We start from the raw sequence: 21,136 nt of genomic DNA on the forward strand, positions 1-21,136 counted from the left end.
AAGTGCCCCCTCCCCTTAGTAATAATTAAGTTAAGGCCACTACTCCCCAGCCAAATCTGTTCACTCTTTAGGGCAAGACCTGGGTTTTATTCATTTTTGTATCTCCAGCACCTAGCACAGAAGACTTAATATGATGTTTATTGAATTGAATCATGCACTTGATCTTCTGTGTTTTTAACTGAACTGTAGTAGATACAGTAAGAGAAACATAGTTGAAGAATTCACTAAAGGTGAGGGAAAGTCTGCATCACAGGGGTATGATTTCTTAAAACTAGTGAAACAGCAAGGCGAGAACACACTATCTGCCTCTAGGAGACATTGGACTTCTGTGCCACACAGGGACCAGGCTGATGTGTGAATGGATGACCGTAGCCAGAGATGGGGCTGGTGCTGCTGAACCAACGGGCAGCAAAGAGGGTGTGACTGAGGCAGCATTGAGCTGGTGCTAGGCGCACACCTGACCCTGTGGCTCTGCTGGCCAGTGTCAGGAGTAAGGCTCAGCAACCCAGCCAGATCATGAAGGATCTTATCTTCAAGCAAAGAAGTGTGAATTCTAGAGGGACAGCCACAGGGAGCCATCAAAAGGTTTCAAGCAGACCAGTGACAAAGGAAAGCCATTCTGAGGACACTGTGAAGGGTGAACTGGGAAGGTAAAGGTGAGGTGAGTTATTGGAGTCCAGGAGACCAATGTAGGCAATACTGGCAAGAAAACACTTTGTAAAACAAAACCTGGAATAGTAAAATTAGTTGGTTTCTAGTGGAACTTGGAAAGGTATACTTTTATCGAAACTATCCCCTTTGCATCTTATAGTAGCAAGTTTTGTAATTTATTGATCCAACCAATAGGTTAAATGCTACCAAAGGAAGCCTGGATGGATGTTGGGGGAATTTCTTTTCTTAGTTTTTGAAGCTGGCAGAAGCCAGGAAACTACAGCCTTGTAAAACAGGACCAGAGAATGGTGCTGATTAACAGGAAATGCACCCCAAGTATGCTCCTTCTCACTTTTGCACTGGAGCAGGGGTGTGGGTGAGGCAGGGGAAATTGCAGGTTGGCAGTTATGGATTAGAGCAGGGCACTGGAAACTTTTTCTGTAAAGGGCCAGATAATATTTTAGACTTTAGAACCGTAAGGCCTGTGTTGCAACTGCTCAATTCTGCCAACACAGAGCAAAAGCAGCCACAGACAGCATGTGAGCATGGTTATGTTACAACAAAACTTTATTTCTGGATACTGAAATTTTAATTTCCACCTTTCATGAAATATCAGTCTTCTCTTGATTTATTAAAAAATCATTAAAAAATACAAAGCCTGTTCACAAGTCGTACAAAACAGGATAAAGTCTGGATTTGGCCCGCAGGTCATGATTTAAAGACTTGAGAGTCACGGCTCTGGCGCTCACCGGCCGTGTATCGTCGGACCTCTATGGGCCTCAGGTTTCGTGTCAACGTCTTAAGGCTGGAGAGCAGTTAATAAGAGCTAATGCGTTAAAATACTTTGTAAACCAGGCAGAACTACATCAATTTCAGCGGAAGTTGCAGCCGCTCACGCTCGGCCCGTTCCCGCCCGGCAGCCACACGCACGCGCGGGCGGGGCCCTCCGAGGAGCGCCGGCGGCTCCGCGGGGCGCGCGGGACTGCGTCACGTGGGCTGGGGGCGGCCCTGTCGCCCTGGCGACGGTTTCCCAGCTCCGCGCCGCAACCCGCCAGCCCTTCATCGCGAGAAACACCGGGGCAAGAAGCCCTAGCCATGGCTTCGCTGAGAGGGCGATCCTTCACGTTAGGCACGTCCCTCACTGGGGCAGACGGGTTGCCTGAGCCTGAGAAGAACTCCGGGAAGCCCGAGAACACCTACATTCTGCGGCCCATTTTCCAGCAAAGGCGGGTAGCGCACGGGATGTGATGGGGCGACTTGCGAGGCTGCCGGGCCAGGCGGGCGGAGCTCGCCCGGAAGCCTGGGCGTCTGGGAGGACCCCGCGGTGGAGCGGGAGGGGGCGGGGCCTGGCTGGGGGCGGGGCCTGGCTGGGGGCGGGGCTGAAGGGGGAGGGGCTCGCCGGGGGAGAAGCTGCTGTTCTTACTGGGCTTCAGCTGCAGGAGGCAGCAGAGGACCCGACCCGCAGTTGCGGTGTTAGAGCGCCGGGAGCGCGTAAGGCTGGTGCGGTGGGGATGGTTGGCTCTGGAGTCTAGGAGACCCAGGACGTGGGCACAGGGGGAAAAGGAGGAGATGGAAAAGAGAGGATCAGAAAACAAGCTTGCGCCGGATGCCACTCAGCCGAGTGTTGAAGGTTATTGGGTGCATACGTGTGCCAGAATAGCTTACTCCTCTGCAGGGCAGGACACCTGAATGTATGTGGAGGCCCTGGGCCTGCCTCCCTGATACCTTCCCGGAATTAAGGCATGCAGTCTAGTGCAGAGGACAGTCTGCTAGGCCTGTAGGATACATCACTAACTTCATTTTCACAAGATGAAAAAATAAATTTAAAAGATTCCCCAGGCTGCTTCTCTGTTGCTTGAAACCAGGTTGCTGAATCAAATGCTTGTCAAGTATTGGAAGCCAGGAACTTTGGTTATAATGTGATAAAAATTTTCATGCAGCAGTTTTCAGGTGGGTAGAATGGACATTAAAAAAAGATGTTCATTCACCTGGTTCTGCTGTAAAACAGTGCAGAACATGATTCACAAAAAATATATGTATTATGTAAGAATAATCCTATGAAATTATTTGTAACTTGTCTGAAGAAAACTTTTAACATTTACTGATAATGGAAAAGGCTTAAGGGAAGAGCCAGACGTACGTTTGTTAATAGGGAAACCATATTTTGAACAGATCAAATCTTGCAAATTTGTCAGTGATTCTGAAGTTCATCTGTGAGGATAAACAGGTGAGAGACCAAAGAAAATACTGTTAAAATGTGATAAAAGGCCACTAGTGCTACCAAATATTAAACCACATTATAAACTCAAAACTTAAAACATCCTGGTAACTTGGCACATGATAGATAAATCACCTATAGACTATATAGCCCAGAAAAGCAACTTACTGTTATAATATATGATAACTACAACTAAAATGCTAATGGCGTTGTTAGGGAGGTGGAATTAGGGAAGATTTTTTTTCTCTGTCTTCATTTATTCAATAATCCATTTCTTCAAAAAAATGCACTGGGTGCTATTCTAAGAAATGGAGATATAACAATGAACAAAACATAAAAATCCCTGCCTTCATGGAGCTTACAGTCTACCTAGGTAAAAGGACAAAAAATAAGATAAATGCACCATATGGTATATCAGATAGTAAACACCAGAAAGGGAGATATAAACTGATATGGTAAGAGGATGGTTTGAAGTTTTAGAGAGCGTGGCTAGGAAAAGTGACTTTTGAATAGACTTGAAAGAAGTGAGGGAGCTAGCTATACATAAAAGGAGGAATTGAAGTTCAGGCAGAGGTTAACAAATGCAGAAGCACTGAAGTATGCATAGTTGGTGTGGTTAAAGAATATAGCGAAGGCCAGTGGGCCTGAGTGGAGAGAACTAGGGGAATAGTAGTAGGAAACAAGGTCAGAGAGTTTGGTAGGGTAGATTATACAGGACCTTGCAAATCACATTAGGATATTGCTTTTACTCTGAGTGACGTAGGAGCTATGTGGGGTATTTGGCATAGAGGAGTGCCATGATCTGGCATATAGTTTAATAGGACCAGTCCAGTTCCTGTGTTGAGAGCAGGATTTGGGGACAAAGGCAGACACAGAGAGACTTGTAAGGAGGCCATTGTAGTCCAGGCAAGAAGTAATGGTAACTTGGAGCAAGGTGGTGGCAGCCAGGTGGTGAGAATGATTGAATTTTAGATTATTCTGAAGGTAGAACTGATAAGATTTGCTCAAGAATGGGAAATGAGCTGTGAGAGAGAAAGGCAACAAGACTGATACCAAAGTTTTTGGCTTGAGCAACTGGAAGAATGGAGATGCCACTGGCCGACTTGAGATGACTGCAGGAGGACCTAGTTTTGGGGAAAGGAGACAATCAGAAGCTCAGTGTTGGATGTATTAAATTTGAGTTGCCTACTAGACATCCAGATGGAATAAGTATTGGAATATGTGGTCTGGAGTTCAGGGGAGAGGTACCACTTGTTTTCTTAATTTTTTTTATTACTTTTATAATAAGCAATATGAAAAATAAGAATGAAATGGTTATAACGACAAAGAGCTCGAGAAGTTGAGCTGTGAAGGTAAATTGTGGTTTTTGAGTTACCAACTAGATGTTTTAAATGGTTTCATTCAGGTTCAGACCCTCTACTGTTAAAGACTGTATCCATGCTGTGCTCAAGGAGGAACTGACAAATGCTGAATACTCTCCAGAAGAAATGCCTCAGCTCACAAAACGTTTATCAGAAAATATTAAAGATAAATTAAAAGGTAATAACGGTGATAATAAGAAATGACTTGTTCCCATTGAACGTTGAGTTTTACTTATTTGCCTCCTTCCCCATCTTTAAACAAGGGACATAAGCTGTGGATTCTATTAAAGACACATTTTTCTTTAATGTCTAATCTTCTCAGTTAACTTTTACTCATGTAGGTTTTTGCAGATGGTGGGAAAGAGTAGAGATGTGAAATAAGACATTGTATAGAACCACTCTCCAGGAAATCCAAGTGTGCAGAAAATCCAGGAAGTACTTTCCCTCATAATTCTTGTGGTTTTCCCCACCAAGATATCAATTCCTCAGCCTGCCATTCAGTACTCTTTCAGCCTGACTTCAGTCCATCTTTCCAGCTGAATTCTTACTACTTGTCCTACTCAACCCTCCGCTCCTGCCAAGCTCTACATGTGTATAGCAAATCTTGTGCTTTCCCTACCCTTTCTTTATCTGTTTCTTGGTCTCTCTCTTATAAATAATATACCATCTGAAAAGCCCTCTCTCCTTTTAAAAAAGTATTTTTTTAGAGAGAATAAATATCTTTGTAATAACAATACATTTTCATTGTAATAAACCTGCACAATATAGTAGTCTCCCCTTATCTACAGGCCTGTGTTCTAAGATCTCCTGTGGATGCCTGAAACCATGGATAGTACTGAACTTTTTCCTTTGCTTTTTCTTATACATACATACCTATGATAAAGTTTAATTTATAAGTTAGGCACAGTAAGATTAACAACAATAACTAATAATAGAATAGTTATAACAGTATATTGTAGTGAAAGTATCTTTCTCTCAAAATATCTTATTGTACTGTACTCACCTTTTCTTTAAAAGGAAGCACATGCCCAACTGGCTTGGCTTAGTGATTGAGCATCGGCCTATGATCAGGAGATTGCAGTTCGATTCCCCATCAGGGCACATGCCCTGGTTGCAGGTTCCATCCCCAGTAGGGGGCTTGCAGGAGGCAGCTGATCAATGACTGTCATCATTGATGTTTCTCTTCCTCTCTCTAAAATCAATAAACACATATTGATTTAAAAAAAAATCCTCAGGTGAGGATTAAAAAAAAATACACACTCATTTAAAGAAATTTAAACTGCCTGGCCAGTGTGGTATGGTGGTTGAGCGTTCACCCAAGAACCAAGAGGTCACCAGTTCAATTCCCAGTCAGAGCACATGCCCAGGTTGCAGGGTAAATTCCCAGTAAGGGACGTGCAGGAGGCAGCCAATCGATGATTCTCTCTCATCGATGTTTCTCTCTCTCTCCCTTTGCGGTCATAATTTATTTTTCTTGCTTTCTCTCTAAAAATCAATAAAAATATTTTAAAAAAATTTGAACAGTGTAGAAAAACAAAATTAGAAAAATCACCAAATGCTACCCATAATTATTAATACTAAGTGAACATCATATAAGAGCTCCTTTCTATGTATATACACAGATGAACAAATACTTTAATAACAATAGGATATTATAGACTTATTTCTCATAGTGGTATAGCATTCATTCTATATCATTTATTTATTTTTATTTATTTATTTTGAAAAATATGTCTTTATTGATTTCATAGAGGGGAATGGAGAAGGGGAGAGAGAGATAGAAACATCAGTGATGAGAGAGTCATCGATTGGCTGCCTCCTGCACGCCCCCTGCTGGGGATCAAGCTGCAGCCCGGGCATGTGCCCTGACCCAGAATTGAACCTCGATCTGGACCATAGGTCGATGCTCAACCACTAAGCCACGTGGGCTGGGCTCATTCTATATTTAAATAGACTGATTTCCCGATTTAGTACTTTTACCATTGCTGAGTTCTATATTTTGGTTCAGTTTTTATCTGACAAAGTTTTGCTATGAATTTTTTCAGGAAAGGCTCACAAATGCTATATTCCATGAATTTTTTCATGTTTGAGAATGGCTTTAAACCACAGTATATTTTGGTTGAATATAATATGTTGAGGTCATAATTTATTTTCTTGAAAATCTTACAGAGTTTGCTTCATTGTCTTCTAGCATTGAATGTGACTGTGGAGAAATCTGAGTCCAGTCTGATGTTCTCTGCATAGAGAATCCTGTCCTTAACCTTGATTCTCAATAGCTTTTCTAGGATATGGCTTGGTATTGAGCATTTAAAAATCTGGGGCTTTTATTTTTTTCCTTACTAGGGAAATTTTTTTCTATCTCTGAATACATTTCCTGTTCCATTTCTTAGATTCTCTTCTTCAGGACACCAAATATTGATATGTTGAGTCATCTTTGTCTTCCACACACATCTATTAGCTTTTCTCTGCTGTAATTTCTTCCTTTTTCTTTGATGTTTACCTGTGATTATTTTAAACGAGTAAATCAGTTTTCATTTGTGTCTGTTTTATCTGTTGCCATTTTAAATTTACTAGTTCTGCACTGCTGTTAATAGTGTGGGTGTTCCATTCGTTTCCTAGAGCTTCAATCTCTCTTTTCATCTTTCTGTTGTTTTATAATCTGATTGAGTTCTTATTTTATTGAATTTAAGATCTTATGTTATTTTCCATTGTGAACCAGTTGTGAAGAATTTCTCTTTGTTTCTTGATTTATATTACCTCCAAGGTTGAGTTTTTTCTGTTTTAAACAGTATATTTCTTTCTTTCTTGGTATCCTTGTGTTTGTTTTTGCTGTTGCACCTTTGCATATCGCTTTTCAGCTTCTTTTCATTTTGCTTTGATGTGTTGCGGGTGTTTTTTAAAAACTCTCCTCCCACTGTACCTGAGGTTATTTTGTTCTCTCAAAACTATGATTTAAGGGCTGAATATTTAATACTCTAGCCACAATTCCAAAGCATGGATATGAGAAAAGGAGGAAGAGAAACGGGTAGAGAAATGTGGAAGCTCAGTTAAGCTGTGTGCAGTGTGTGGGGTTTTTCTTTTCCTTTTTTTAATCGTCACCTCAGGATATGTTTAGAGAGAGGAAGGGGGAGAGAGAGAAGCATCGATGTGAGAGAGAAACATTGATTGGTTGCCTCCCATACACGCCCCGAACCAGGGCTCAAAGCGTGCAACCTAGGAATGTGCCCTGAGAGTCAAACCTGGAACCTTTTGGGTATACGGGACAGTGCTCCAACCAACTGAGCCACCCGGCCAGGGCCTGTGTGCAGTGTTTTTAAAAAATAACTTGGCCCTAGCTAGTTTGGCTCAGTGGTTAGAACAGTTTTGTGCCAACTGAAGGATCCCGAATTTGATTCCGGCCAAGGGCATGTACATTGGTTGCAGGCTTGATCCCTGGTCCCCGTTGGGGCATGTGTGGCAGGCAACCAATCAATGTCTCTCTCTCACATCGATGTTTCTCTCTCTCTCTCTTTCTCTTTCTCCCTCTCTCTCTTATTTCCACTCTCTCTGAAAAGCAATGGAAAAAAAAAATATCCCTCAGGTGAGGATTGAAAAAAAAATTGGGGCTGTCTTCTTCTGAGATTTTGTTAAGTATCCTGAATTAGGGTTCTTGTCCCACATGGAAGGGTATCTGCTCAGATTGTTTGCATAATTTACTATGTAATCCTGAAGCTTTTACATTCATCAAAGAGAGTTGGCTCTGTTTCAGCTTTGCCCATTTCACACTTTTGTTGTTGTTACTGTTCCACTGTTCCCTGGTCAGAAAAGGGGGAAGGTAAAGACCCCCATTCAGTGTTCTCCTCTCCAGATCTGCTGTTAGGGAGAATTTTCAGGATTTTGCGTGTCTACGGTTACACACTAAGCTTACAGTTAGGGTTCGTCCTCAGGTCTCTCTGGCTCCCAAGCTTATCGTCATACCTGGTAAGTGCTTGTAGACCGAATGCTTATGTTCTTTTCCAGGCAAATTTGCCTTCATTAAGTAATTTTACCATATATTTGCTTATAGGTAACTTTCTTACTTTTTCTTTCTAGAAATGGGATTTGACCGATATAAAATGGTGGTACAAGTCGTGATTGGAGAACAGAGAGGTGAAGGAGTATTGTGAGTAGTTGGTTTTTCTTTCTTGTTTTTATTCTTACATGTTTCTTACTAGGTATTCGTTCTCCTGATGATGCAGTATGATTGTGTCTTTGCAAGTGTGAGTAAAGGACAGCGTAACAAAATGCAGCTGCGAAGCCAAGAGATCCTGGTTCTGAACAGTGAGGTTGACAGTCTGAGTGAGCTCCATGGGGTCATTCACTTTTCATAGTATCTGTAGGCTAATAAGTCTTTTGGGGATTATGTATATATGTTCCCAAAGAAAGTATGGGATTATGTATATATGTTTCCTCCCATATTCCTTGTTGCCCATTTTTTGGCCCTACCATTATCCAAAATTAATATCTTTAAAATCGTCTGAGACCTCCTTATTAGCAAATCTAAAAGTCCTTTCTTAGCTCTTGTGTTTGCCTGGGCTTCTATTAAAATTCACTGTGGTTTTATTGGCCCTGATGTCACTTGTCTAACTTGTTTCTCGCCTGTTTTTCTAACTGATTGTTCTCTCGCCTTCACTGGTTCCTCTTGATCCCCTGCATCCCCAGCTGTGAGCTTTCGTCAGGGCTCAGTTCTTACGCTTCTGCGCTTCTATATGCTTTCACAATGCGCTCATTCATTCTCATAACCTCGAACTGTCATTCCTGTATCGATGAGTTCAAAGTACGTATTTCTTGTCTTTTCTAATGCCCAAGTGTTGATCTCCTCTTTCCATTTGTAAACAGTGCCTAGTATAGTATTTTGTAAGAAAGTTTTAAAATATTTGTTGAATGAATTTCTTAAAAATACCTTGTAGATAGTATCACTGAGAATTTTCACTATAGAATGTTAAATTTGAAAGGCACTATCGATATTTTCTAGTGTCTAGTCTATTTTATGGTGACACTTATCAGCCCCTTATCAGCATGATTTGTTCAAAATTATAGATGTGGCTAGTGTCAGGGACACTAATAGGTTCCAGCCTTCTGACCCTAGCACAGTGCTCTTCACCACGGTATCCTCTACCATTTGGTCAAAAGGCTTCAGGACATTTTCTCACCACAGAGACATTCAGACATACTTTACTATTCTGTCACCTTAGATTCAACATGTTAAGAGTTCCAAATTTCTTTTTCCTTATGCTCCCTAAATCAGCCTGTCACTTTAATTTCTTTGTCTCCCACAGTATTACCAAGGTCCTGTGGACTCAGGATTAAAACCTTCGAGTCTGCTTTATCTTATTTAGCCATCACTGTCTCCCACTGCGTGCACTGTAATCTGGATGCCAGGATTATTTAGCAACAGCCCCTTATCAGCACTGTTTGACTCTGATCTCCCTCCTCTACAATTCATGTTGTATGCCATACCAGTCTCCCAAGAGTACACCTTACTTTCCACAGACTCTATATAGAGTTTATTTTAAATCTCTTCAAATATAAACTTCTTTAATTTGACTTGCTTAAATGTGATCAGGCCAAACTCTAAAGCATGGCATACAAGGCCTCCCCCACCCATTTTAAAATTTTTATTGTCTAAAGTTTTAAATATATGCAAAAGTGTAGAGACTAAGGAACTGCCATGGATCTATTACTTAGCTTCAAAGGTTATCAACACATACCTATGTTGCTTCATTTATATATCCGCCTACTCTCCCTGCCTCCACCAGATTATTTGGAAGCAAATTCCAGTCATCATACTATTTCATCTGTAAATACAATAGTATATATCTCTAAAATAGAAGGACCCTTTTAATATAATAAAACATCATCACATCTAAATATTGTCAGTCCTTAAGATTATAAAATATTCAGTTAGCTTTCATATGTCCCCAGTTGTTTCATTTATACATGTATATATGGTGTATGTATTTGTGTGTGTGTGTATATAATAGTTTGTTCAAATCAGGATCCAGACAAAGTCCACACATTATATTTGGTTGATACAACTCTTAAATTTCTCTTACTATATCATTTCTTTCCCTCTTTTTGCTCTCTCTCCCTCTCTTTTTTTTTTTTTTTTTACCTTACCATTTATTTGTTGAAGAAACTGGGTTGTTTGTCTTGTAGAGTGTACTATCTATATTCTGGCATTTGCTGATTGTACTGCTTGGTATTGTTTACTATATATTCTATATCTCCTCTTTTCTTGTAAATAAATAGATGTAGTCTTAATCAGTCAGAGGTTTGAGTTTTGGGCAAGAATATGACATAAGTGTTTAGTATGCATCCTGCTGCATCTCATCAGGAGGCAGAAAAGGGTTGTCCCTTTTTTTATTGTTAAGATTGATCATGGAGTTCAGATGTTGTCAGACAGATCCATCTATTGTAAAGTTCCCTATCAGTATTACCATTAATGGTTTTAGTAGCCAGTCCTAGATCTATTATTAATCAGAGGTTACAAAATGGTGATCTGCTAATTCTACCATTGTTCTTTATTTACTAGCTGGAATTCTATTAAGAATGACTTTTCTTTCAGCCATTTCATTACCATGAGGTATAGCTTGTACAGGAAGGGAAGGATAAGTTTACTAATTTTCAGAATAATGAATTGGTTCCCTAGCATCTTCCAGAGGTTACCAGTGAGTTCTTTTTTTCTATCTATGAACCCATGGTTTTAAATGTATTCAATGTGTTTGAATCCACTGTGATTATTATCCTTATTGATGCTTAAATTATCCCATCTTTTGCCATGAGTAGTTTCTTCAAGTTAACTCCTGATTCCTTTTATTTCTTTTTAGAACAAAACAGAAGGTGTATTTCTCTTCTTAAAACATACTACACCAGGTAGGAGCCCAAGCCTGGTGTGGAATCTCACTGGTGTCAAGGACGTAGGCTCTCTGTCTTGATTCTCTGCTGTCTTCCTCTGCATGGTTGAGGATGGCTCAGTACTACATTTACATTTCTTAAGGGAATGAGATAGAAAGAAATGTATGTACCTTTCCATTTTTAGCACTTTAAAAATGTGATTACGTTGTCTTCTGGTTTCCATTGTTTCTGTTGAGAAGTCAGCTGTAAGTCTTATTATTATTCCTTTGGAGGTGATATGTCTTTTTTTTCTGGCCACATTAGAATGTTTTTCTCATTGTCTTTTTACTCTGATGTGTATGATTTTCTTTTTATTCTTTCATTTTGGGGTTCTCAGAGCCCGTGGAATCTGTGGGCCATTGAATCTTTTTTGTATCAACCTCGGGAAATTCTTAGTGTATGGATAGAGCTGACTCGATCTTGAAGCTAATCCACCAGCTTAAATTCTGAGTGAGTGAATCTGGAGCTTTGACGCCACCTTCCCTTCTCCTAGGGGGACTCTGGAATGTGTCCAGAGGTTTCCCACTAGTCACAGAGCTTCCGTTACTTCTTCCTCTGTGGCAAGGAGCTCTAGAAGTTACCTCTTAGCTCATTTCAGTGCCAGGGTCTGCTGGTTTCTGGCTTCTTTGTTCCCCCTGACCACCCACGCAGTCCTTTTGGAGCATGTAGGTCTGTCTCTGAGTGGGAATGAAAGATAGTGGTCTTGGAGGGGACAGACAGAGATTTGACTGTTTTGCAGCTGGCCAAGGCAAGTGTTTCCTATAAGTTCCCTATTAAACCCATTAACCAACAAGCTGGACTCATCTGTCTCAATCTTCAGTCTCTCAGCCCCTTTGGGGCTGCTTTCCCTACACAGTCTTTTTATGGAATATTTAGCCATTAACTTTTAAAAAATTAATTTATATTAGGATTGTTATAGATTGTAGAAAAGTTGCAGAGGTAGTACAGAGAGTTCTCATATACTCTACATCTAGTTTCCTCTATCATTAGCATCCTATATTAGCATGCCTAGTTTGAATCCTGGACATGGTGTTAAAAAAACAACTGTAGAACCTCCAGATAATATTATTTTCTTTCAGATAGGGTTCCTTTTCTATTCAGGTAAAGTATGGACTGCTTACCTTAATCCAGTCAGGTACTGAGCTGAGTTGAGGTTTTGTTGCAGCTTTAATAAAACTTGCTATGTCTTCAGTTCACCTTTCTTTCTTTCCTTTCTTTCTTTCCTTCCTTTCCTTCCCTTCCTTCCCTTCCTTCCCTCCTTCCTTCTTCCCTCCCTCCCTCCCTTCCTTCCTTCCTTCCTCCCTTCCTTCCTTCCTTCCTTTTTTAAATGTGTTTTTATTGATTTCAGAGAGAAGAAGGGAGAGGGAGAGAGAGAGAGAAACATCAATGATGAGAGAATCATTGATCGACTGCCTCCTGCACGCCCCCTGCTGGGGATCGAGCCCTTAACCCGGGGAATGTGCCCTGACCAGGAATCAAACCTCAGTCTCCTGGATCATAGGTTGATGCTCAACCGCTGAGCTACATCAGCCGGGCCACCCTTCTTTCTTGAATGTAGTTCTCCAGATCTCTCAACCAAGAACCTGAAGCATTCATCTGAACCCCACTCTAGCAAGTACTTTTAGTCCTTGTTTCCTCAGCATAAAACTACTCTTCATTTTAGAGTCTTTTTCTTTGATGTGTTAGTTTCCTATTGCTGCTGTAACAAATTACAAACCAGGTGCCTTAAAACAGCACAGATATATTATCTTACAGTTCTGGAGATCATAAATCCAAAATGGGTTTCATTGAGCTAAAATCAAGGGCTCAGTAAAGCTGTATTCCTTCTGGATGCTCTATTAGAGAATCTATTTCCTTGCCTACTCCAGCTTGTAGAGGCTGCCTGCATTCCTTTCCTCCATCTTCAAATATCTCTCTGACTTTGACCCACCTGCCTCTCCCCCGTGATTACACTGAGCTCACCTGCGTAATCCAGAATACTCTCCGCATACCAAGGTCCTTAGCTTAGTCATATATATGTAAAACCCTTTTTGCCATGTACTATAACATATTCCTGGGTTTTGGGGCTTAGGTCATAGACATATTTGGTGAGAGGCTATTATTTTGCCCACCACACTTAGTTTTTTAGGTTCCTGCTTGCACAGTTTCAGAATTTCAGCACATGTCTTGAGAGGAAACCTACCATGTAATGTTAAGACTCAGTTTTCCTCTCTCATTTTCTACAGGGATCTTGGTCCTTCAGGTCTCCGATTTTATCTCCCTAGCCCTGCAAGACTGCCAGCAGCCCTGCTGGTTTATTTTCCCTCTCAGTAATTGGTCTTCTACCTGGACAAAACCCATATTCTCAGCCTCTAGCTGTGTGCCCAGAGTTGGAAAATGCCCCAGGGAGAACTCCAGTGCAGAATATCAGTTTACCTCCTAGGGGTTCACCTCTATGGAATTTTGGCTCCTCTAGTCCTGTTTGCTTCAGCAGCTCTGATCCATTTTATCCAGTTTTTCTAATTGATCTGGGAGGGAGCACTGACCTGCTACAGACTGTTCCATCATATTTTTTCTAAGTCCTTTTGACACAACTTTATAAATACATGTAAACATATATATTTAAATGTAGCATTCTTTTTTATATGGTTCAGGGTTTTGATGACCCAGATATTTCGGATTTATCTTCTACATTTACAGCCCTAGCCCTGGAATTGGCACTTTTTCCAAGTAGCTCTGGTTCCTTTTATTGGGAAAGGGTGTAAAGAGTCCAATTTGAAGGCAATGATTATGTTTTATGTGTCTTTGTATCATTTGCATGTAGCACTTTGCTCATATGTGATATTCAACAAATATCTGTTAAATACATTTTTATATTTATGTCTCCACTTGGTTCTGCTCAGCTTAAGTACTGCTTTCTTCATGAAGTCTTCTTTGGCTTTTCTCTAAATTCGCTAAATTTCTGTAGCACTACTACAGATTTAATTCAACTGTGCAATTTGGACTTGGAGGCTTGGACTAGGTAGATGTTGCAGTTCCTTTTAAACCTAATAACCTATACATTAACACAATATACGTCTTATTCTTTTGATGTGTGCTCATTTTTTTTTCACCTAATTGAGAATTGAGGATAGAGCCAGATTTTGCTCTTTCTGGACACATGGTAGTTGCTAAATAAATACTTGTTGATTGATCAATTAAGTAGATTGACTTTATTTTATATTGTTACTTTTGCAAATAGGTAGAACGCTTTTGATTTAAGAATGTGTAAAATAGCCCCGGCTGGGTGAGCATGGTCCATCATCCTGTACACCAAAAGGTTGTAGGTTCAGTTCCCAGTCAGGGCACATACCTAGGTTGTGAGTTTAATCTCTGGTCAGCAGGCGTAGGGAAGGCAACCAATTGATGTTTCTCTCTCACATCAATGTTTCTCTCTCTCTTTCTCTTCCCCCTCCCTCTTCCTCTCCCCCTCCGTCCATGTCTTCCTTCCTCTCTCTAAAATCAATACATATCCTCGGTGAGGATTTTTTTTTTTTAAAAAAGTAAAATATTAGGTTAGGGGGAGCTCTTCTGTGTAAAACTTTTTAAAAATAGCTTTCAGAAGTGAACCAATATAATATGGTATATCTATATCTTTCGCTACAGACTTGAAGCTAAGTTGCATAGTTTCAAAGTGAAGCTTTGTCACTTACTACTTGAATGACTTGGGTCAATTTTATTTAATTTTTTTGATCCTCAGTTTTCATGTTTGTTAAATGGGTGTAATAATAATACCTACCTCAGAAGATTAAGTGAGTCAATACATGTAAAGCATTTAGGCCAAAGGCTGGCACAAAGTACGCACTCAATAAATGTTATTGATGAATCATACATATACATTTAATAAAAAGTGTAAAACATTTGTAATTACTTTTTAAATTTAATATTATATTATGAACATCTTTTCATGTTCTTGAAGTTATTTTGTAAAAAATATCTTTAATGGCTGCATAGAATTTCATTGCCAAGAAATACCCTAATTTCATTTACCAATCTAATACTACTGGGAATTTAAATTGTTTGCATTTTTTAATTGGTTTTTATTTTGAATGACACCTTTTTCTTATCCAAAAACTAGAGAGGAGAATGGCCAAGTTGAGAATTTAAAGGTAGCATAGCATACTGTAGAAATAATACTGGATGTAGAATTAGAAGATTGAGTTCTAGTTCATAGTTTTCCCCTTTTCTATATTGGAGTAAAGAATCTGTTGGATCCTTTCCAGACTTACTTTCTCATGTTATTGTGCAAGAATTAAGTCCATTTTAATCATAATTCTTAGGTGTTCTTTTCTTTAAAAGTCACACACACAAATATCTTAGCCAGCGTAATCTATGTAACAGAGCTTCTCACACAGAGTTCCAAAGACTTCAAGGTGGTGACCCTTTTAGTCATCAGGCAGCTAATCAGAGGCTGAAGCTGCTAGACCCCTGGGCTGGTCACCTCCAACTGCAAGCAGCCTTATCTACGACTCCAGTTCCTTCTAGTTTACCTTGTATACTCTGCTCAACAAATATGCTTTTGTGTGTGTCACCCTGTGAAAAGGTTTGGAAGTACTGATCTAAAAGAATGTATCAAGGAAAACTTCTGCTGTTGGCAGATATATGTGGCTCAGACCCTTGTTATAGTGTTGATAATTCTCTAATCTTTGACTTCTTAGCATGGCTGCTCGCTGTTTCTGGGATGCCGACACTGACAACTATACTCATGATGTTTTCATGAATGTAAGTCTGTTTGGGAACCCCTTCTTCCTTCCAGAGGACACGGGGGCTTTCCAAAGGAAATTAGTTAATATTTATTGAAATGTGAGGACACTTTAGTTTGAGACATTTGTCTCAGATTCCTTCTGGATGAAATGATTTTACTGTTCTTTTTTGTGTTACTAAAGCAGAAACCTAGTGTGCTGCTTATAGGCAAGAAGACTTATATGAATACAGATGACATAACTCTTCACAAGGTTGAATTTGAGTATAGCATACTGTTTAGCGCTAATAGCTATGTAGTACTTTGCTAAGCTGCAAAGAAATTTGAGTGGCAGGGATTCCATGAGCAAAGGTGATTTTTCTTTTAGTAATCAAATTAATTACTTTATCTTAAAGCTATTTCTCAAAACTAGGCAAAATTAAAGAGGAATCCAAAAGAAAGGAATTTAAAAAATATATATATATCTTTATTGATTTCAGAGGGAGGAAAGGAGAGGGAGAGAGAGAGATAGAAACATCAATGATGAGAGAGTCATTGATCGAGCCTACAATCCAGGCATGTGCCCTGACTGGGAATCGAACCCCGATCGCCTAGATCCTAGGTCGATGCTCAACCGCTGAGCCACACCCGGCCCGGCAGAAAAGAATTTTCATTTAAACATTGAAAAGTTATTGGCATGAATGTTTTATAAAAAATTTTAATAATGTTTTATACTTGCTTCCTCTATCCAAATGCTCCCAGGTTGTGAATTAGAGTCAGAGTTAAGGATAGCAGTGTAGAACAGAAACTGGATTGAGTGAATTAGGAGAGGTTCCATTTCCAGCTCTGTAACTTTCTAATTGAATGACTTTAGGTAAGTCATTTGACTTTTGTCTGATTGTGTCAGTAACGTTAGGAAACTGTACTAGATTTTCCCAAAGACTGGCTGTGGCTGCCCAAGAATTATTTGAGAAATTTGTTTAAAATACAGATGCTGGGGTCCAACTTAAGTAGATTCTAATCAAATAAGCTAGAGGTTGGATCAGTGAATCTAAATTTTTAAAATAGTTTCCCACATGGCCCTGGCCAGGTGGCTCAGTTGGTTGGAGCATTGTCCCGTACACCAAAAGGTTTCAGGTTCCATCCCTGGTTGGAGCACATATAGGAGGCAATTGATGGATGTTTCTCTCTCAGGTTGATGTTTCTCTAGCTCCCTCTCTTTCCCTCCCCTTCTCTCTAAAACCAATAAGCATATCCTTGGGTGAGGATTGAAAAAAAAAACAAAGTTCCCCACATAGTTATGCTTACTGCCAGATTTGGAAGCTGCTGGTGTAGTAGATCTTAAGGTACCTTTTAGCTCTAAAGTTCTGTGGTCCTCCCAAAGTTTCATATTGCTCTCAACTGCCCTGGTGATCAAGGGCTGAACAGTGGGAAGTATTATGTAAATCTTCATTTATCAGCTCTCTGGGGAAAGGGTCAAGTTAAGGTGATGGTTTTTCCTGTTTTTTGGAGTTAAAGATTTCTGTTTCCCTAAGTCCTTATACAATATAATTCATTAATTTGAAAGACAGTTCTGAGCATCTGTTATGTGCCAGCCCCTGTCCTGAAGGTGCTAGGAATAAGATGGTAAGGCAGGCATGGTTATGGCCTGTGGGGAGCTTGTAAGCAGGGCGGGAAAGATAATACTCAGATTAACAAATATGTACTATAAAGCTTTAGTTATCCATTATTATTTAAAGTTTCCACGATCAGGTTTTAGAACCCAGGGTTGGAGGGTGAGGTGTCTAAACATTTTTGAGAGCCTGGTTTAGGTTGCCGAGTTAGTGTATTGTATCTTTAGTCCAGTTGGTTGAGTTGAGTGTTTAGGTGTCATTTTCAGAGCTTAAAGTACTTTGTTGTTTGGGAGAAGATCCCAGAAGCACCAGCAGAGGATGAGGAAGTGGGAGGGGGAGAGAAAAGGCATATGTTTTTGAGCTGATAATTGCTGTGGATAACCCGGCTCAGTCCTGCTGAGAACTCTGGGTGACACTGTAGAACAGTGCCAATCAAAGTGGGGTCCACAGACCAGTGCCATGAACCGTTTGTTACAGGCCCTCAACAAGATAAGTATATAAACTGAGTGTAAGGGTTTAGAAACTCTTTTTTCATTTTGTTTTCCTAGTTATTAATTTTTATTGTATTTTGCAAAAGTATCAGTACATGAGGGATTGGCAGTTAGAACAAAAACAAAAACAGGTCCCTCACCTCAAGTAACACTGTCATAGAACACAGCTCACAGTTATCTCACCCGGGGAGTCAGGGAACTGGGCAAACCAAAGAATTTTGCTTTTGGTTAATAATCAGGTACTTGAGCCCTAGCTGGTTTGGCTCAGTGGTTAGAGCATTGACCTGTGGTCCAAAGGGTCCTGGGTTCAATTCCAGCTAAGGGCACGTACCTCGGTTGCAGGTTCGATCCCCAGCCCCCATCAGGGCGCGTGCAGGAGGCAACCAATCGATGTGTCTCTCTCACATCAATGTCTCTCTCTCTCTCTCTCTCCCTTCCACTCTCTCTGAAAAGCAAAGGAAAAAATATCCTCAGGTGAGGATTAAAAAAAATTATTAATCATGTACTTGAGCAGATTTTCTGTCATCACTGTCAGGCTGGAGATGAGGTTTGTAGGTCCAGAGTTGCTGAGGCAGGTGGAGTTCCTATAAGAAGTACCTAAAAAGTGTCTTAAAAAGTTTAACTGGGATCTGGAAAGCATTTTGAGATTCTGAACAAAAAGATGGATAAATGAATTTTATAAATTAAGAACAAATACCCAAAGACCATTTATCTTTACCTAGAATTTATGACAAGGAGCTGTTATTTTTATTATGTGTGATACTATAATGTACTTCTTTGAGTTGGGTAATACATTTACTCCAAGAAACTCAAAGCATTTCATATATTATTTCTTTGATAAATCAGGAAAAATGGGAGTGCTTATTTTATGAATATGTATTACATAAAGTTCATTAGTTTTAATTTTATTTCTACATTCAGAAAATCTAACTCTTTATTCATCCTAACATTCTGGATATGTGTGTGTGTTTTGTTTTGTTTGTTTTGTAGGATAGTTTATTCTGTGTTGTAGCAGCATTCGGCTGTTTCTACTATTGAAAATTTGAAAGCTGGGAAAAGGTATGACCATGAAGAAATATGAACCTTTTTATATTGTTAAGTGATTATATTGTTATATTGTAAAATATAACTTGGCAGTTTGGTAACTGAATCTGTTGCGTTTTAGGATTTACAGTTAATGATTTGATTTTGTTATGTGTTCTAACTACATTTGGAAAGTAGAGAAAAAAGTAGGGGAACATCCATAATCCATAATTGTTTTACATAACCAATTAAAATATTCTGGTATATTTTCTACCAGTGTTTTTTTATATGCAGAGTTTTAAAAAAATCATATATACAATTTTGTAACCTGACTTTTCACTTCTCATAATGTTATGTGCAGTCTTTATGTCACTTTATTTGCATAATGATTTTCATAAGCATAATTTAATAGTTTCATGTATTACATTAGGTTATACCATTGGTTATTTTTGCCATGTACTTATTGAGGGACTGATTATTTCTAATTTTTTACTATTATAAATAACACTGAGATGAATTTATTTGTGCATAGTTTTTTTTCTTACATTTTGAATTGTTTCCTTTATCTCTCATTGTTTTTGCTCAGCTCTTTCCACCCTACACCTTACACAGCTTGTTAGCTTAAACATGCATCAGTTTTCACCAGGGTTTTTCCAGTGTCAGAATTTCTGACAGGGTCTGAGAATTTCCAAGCTGCGTATGAAATTAGCCCTCCCATAAGACTCTCCAAAATTATGTTGGTTACCATCCCAACTTCCACTATCTTTGTTGTGATCTTCTCCGTAGAGTCCCTAGTGTCTTCTCCAGCTAGCTGTCCTTATTTGGAGCACCTTACTTAGTCTATGCGCTGACAAGGAGAAAATTCTGAGATGTTCTGAATTAAATTATAGTAGCCTGAGAGTGAGGTAGAACAGTTAGCCTGTTAATAGCTGTGGATCGCTTACAAAAGACTGCTCATATTCATGTCTGTTGGAACTTCGTATTAATTTCTAGGTGGCTATTTCTGCAGTTACTCAAAAGAATGAAGCTTCCAACACCAGGAGCCTCCACTTCTTGTGTGTGAATGAACTTTCTGGACTGTTGCGCGCCTGTCCAAAGGTGCGGACCCTTCTTCCTTGTGGGCTCTGTGCCTATCCCAGAGCTGGCGCTGCTTCACCTTCTCTTATCCCCTTGTAAAGTCTAAGACAGCTTACATCTTTCTTCCCACCCCCACTCCCCAACTGATGAATAAGAAACGATTGCAAACTCCAGGACGACAGAATGTATGCTGCTGGTCGTTTGGACTTCATCCCCCAAACCTGGTCGTCTTTTTGGCTAGCACTTTTGGCTAAATAAAATATTTCTAAAAAAAAAAAAAAGGTGAGAGTTAAAATTTTTGTTTAACATAGCCTTGTTCAAATAACTGTTTGAAACTCAAAAGAGAAAGGGTCACGATTTAAATCCTTTTTTTCCCTGGAGGCTTCTCAGTACACACACGTTTACCCACTCTCTTTCTTTTTAGCCGCTTTCAAGCATGTAGACAAAAATAAAAATGAATAAGAAACTATATTAAAAAGCAGTTTTACATACTTCTTCCATAACAATGGCTATCTACTTGCCTTACATCTATAGAATCTGAAGGGACCCCTCCAAAGGTTCCTTCTAGCAGAGGAAAACACTTCTCGTCACCAGGCACCCTGCCATGTGCTTTCCCGCCAGTGTCTCCCTCCAGTCTGCTTATTGACCAGACACCGCCAAACCTGGAGAGACTTTTTATGAGCTTATTTGAGCTAAATGGATGGCATATGTCCGGGAGCAAGATCTCAACTGCTGTTCAGAATAACAGTGTGTAGCTTCTTTTACGCATTTGCGATGGCGAGGGAACTGAAGGACGCCCATGAAGGTGGGAGAAGTCAAGCTGGGGTGGGACGCAGGACAGTGACCTCTTGCGGGTGGTCGCCATTGAGACGGCGCCTTTCTGAAGTGTGTGAGCCTCAGGGGCGCAGAAACAATGGACAGGACTTGCTAAGGCAAAGACAAGCCTTTTACTAAAAAACGTTACCCGCCTGGGGCTACCTATCCACCATGACCTCCTCAGGAATTTACGATCGTCAGCTCACCCTGCGAGGTTACTGCCCATAAAACCCCTTTTCCTTCCACGTTCCGCTCAGCTAGCCCACAGTTGA

At 40.0% G+C, this 21,136-nt stretch overlaps 1 protein-coding gene across 1 annotated transcript; it reads left to right on the forward strand.

Annotated features, from left to right (window-relative positions):
• Window positions 1-1,671: 1,671 nt before the first annotated feature.
• Window positions 1,672-20,492, forward strand: DYNLT2B (dynein light chain Tctex-type 2B). The gene is made up of 6 exons (XM_081138506.1): window positions 1,672-1,877; window positions 4,275-4,408; window positions 8,302-8,371; window positions 15,822-15,885; window positions 18,939-19,007; window positions 19,965-20,492. Exons 1-5 carry the CDS (start codon window positions 1,747-1,749, stop codon window positions 18,984-18,986), a joined length of 447 nt encoding a protein of 148 aa, XP_080994632.1. The 5' UTR covers window positions 1,672-1,746; the 3' UTR covers window positions 18,987-19,007; window positions 19,965-20,492.
• Window positions 20,493-21,136: the final 644 nt, after the last annotated feature.

This window comes from Miniopterus schreibersii, assembly GCF_964146895.1.
Source record: "Miniopterus schreibersii genome assembly, chromosome: 5".
NCBI lineage: Eukaryota > Metazoa > Chordata > Mammalia > Chiroptera > Miniopteridae > Miniopterus > Miniopterus schreibersii.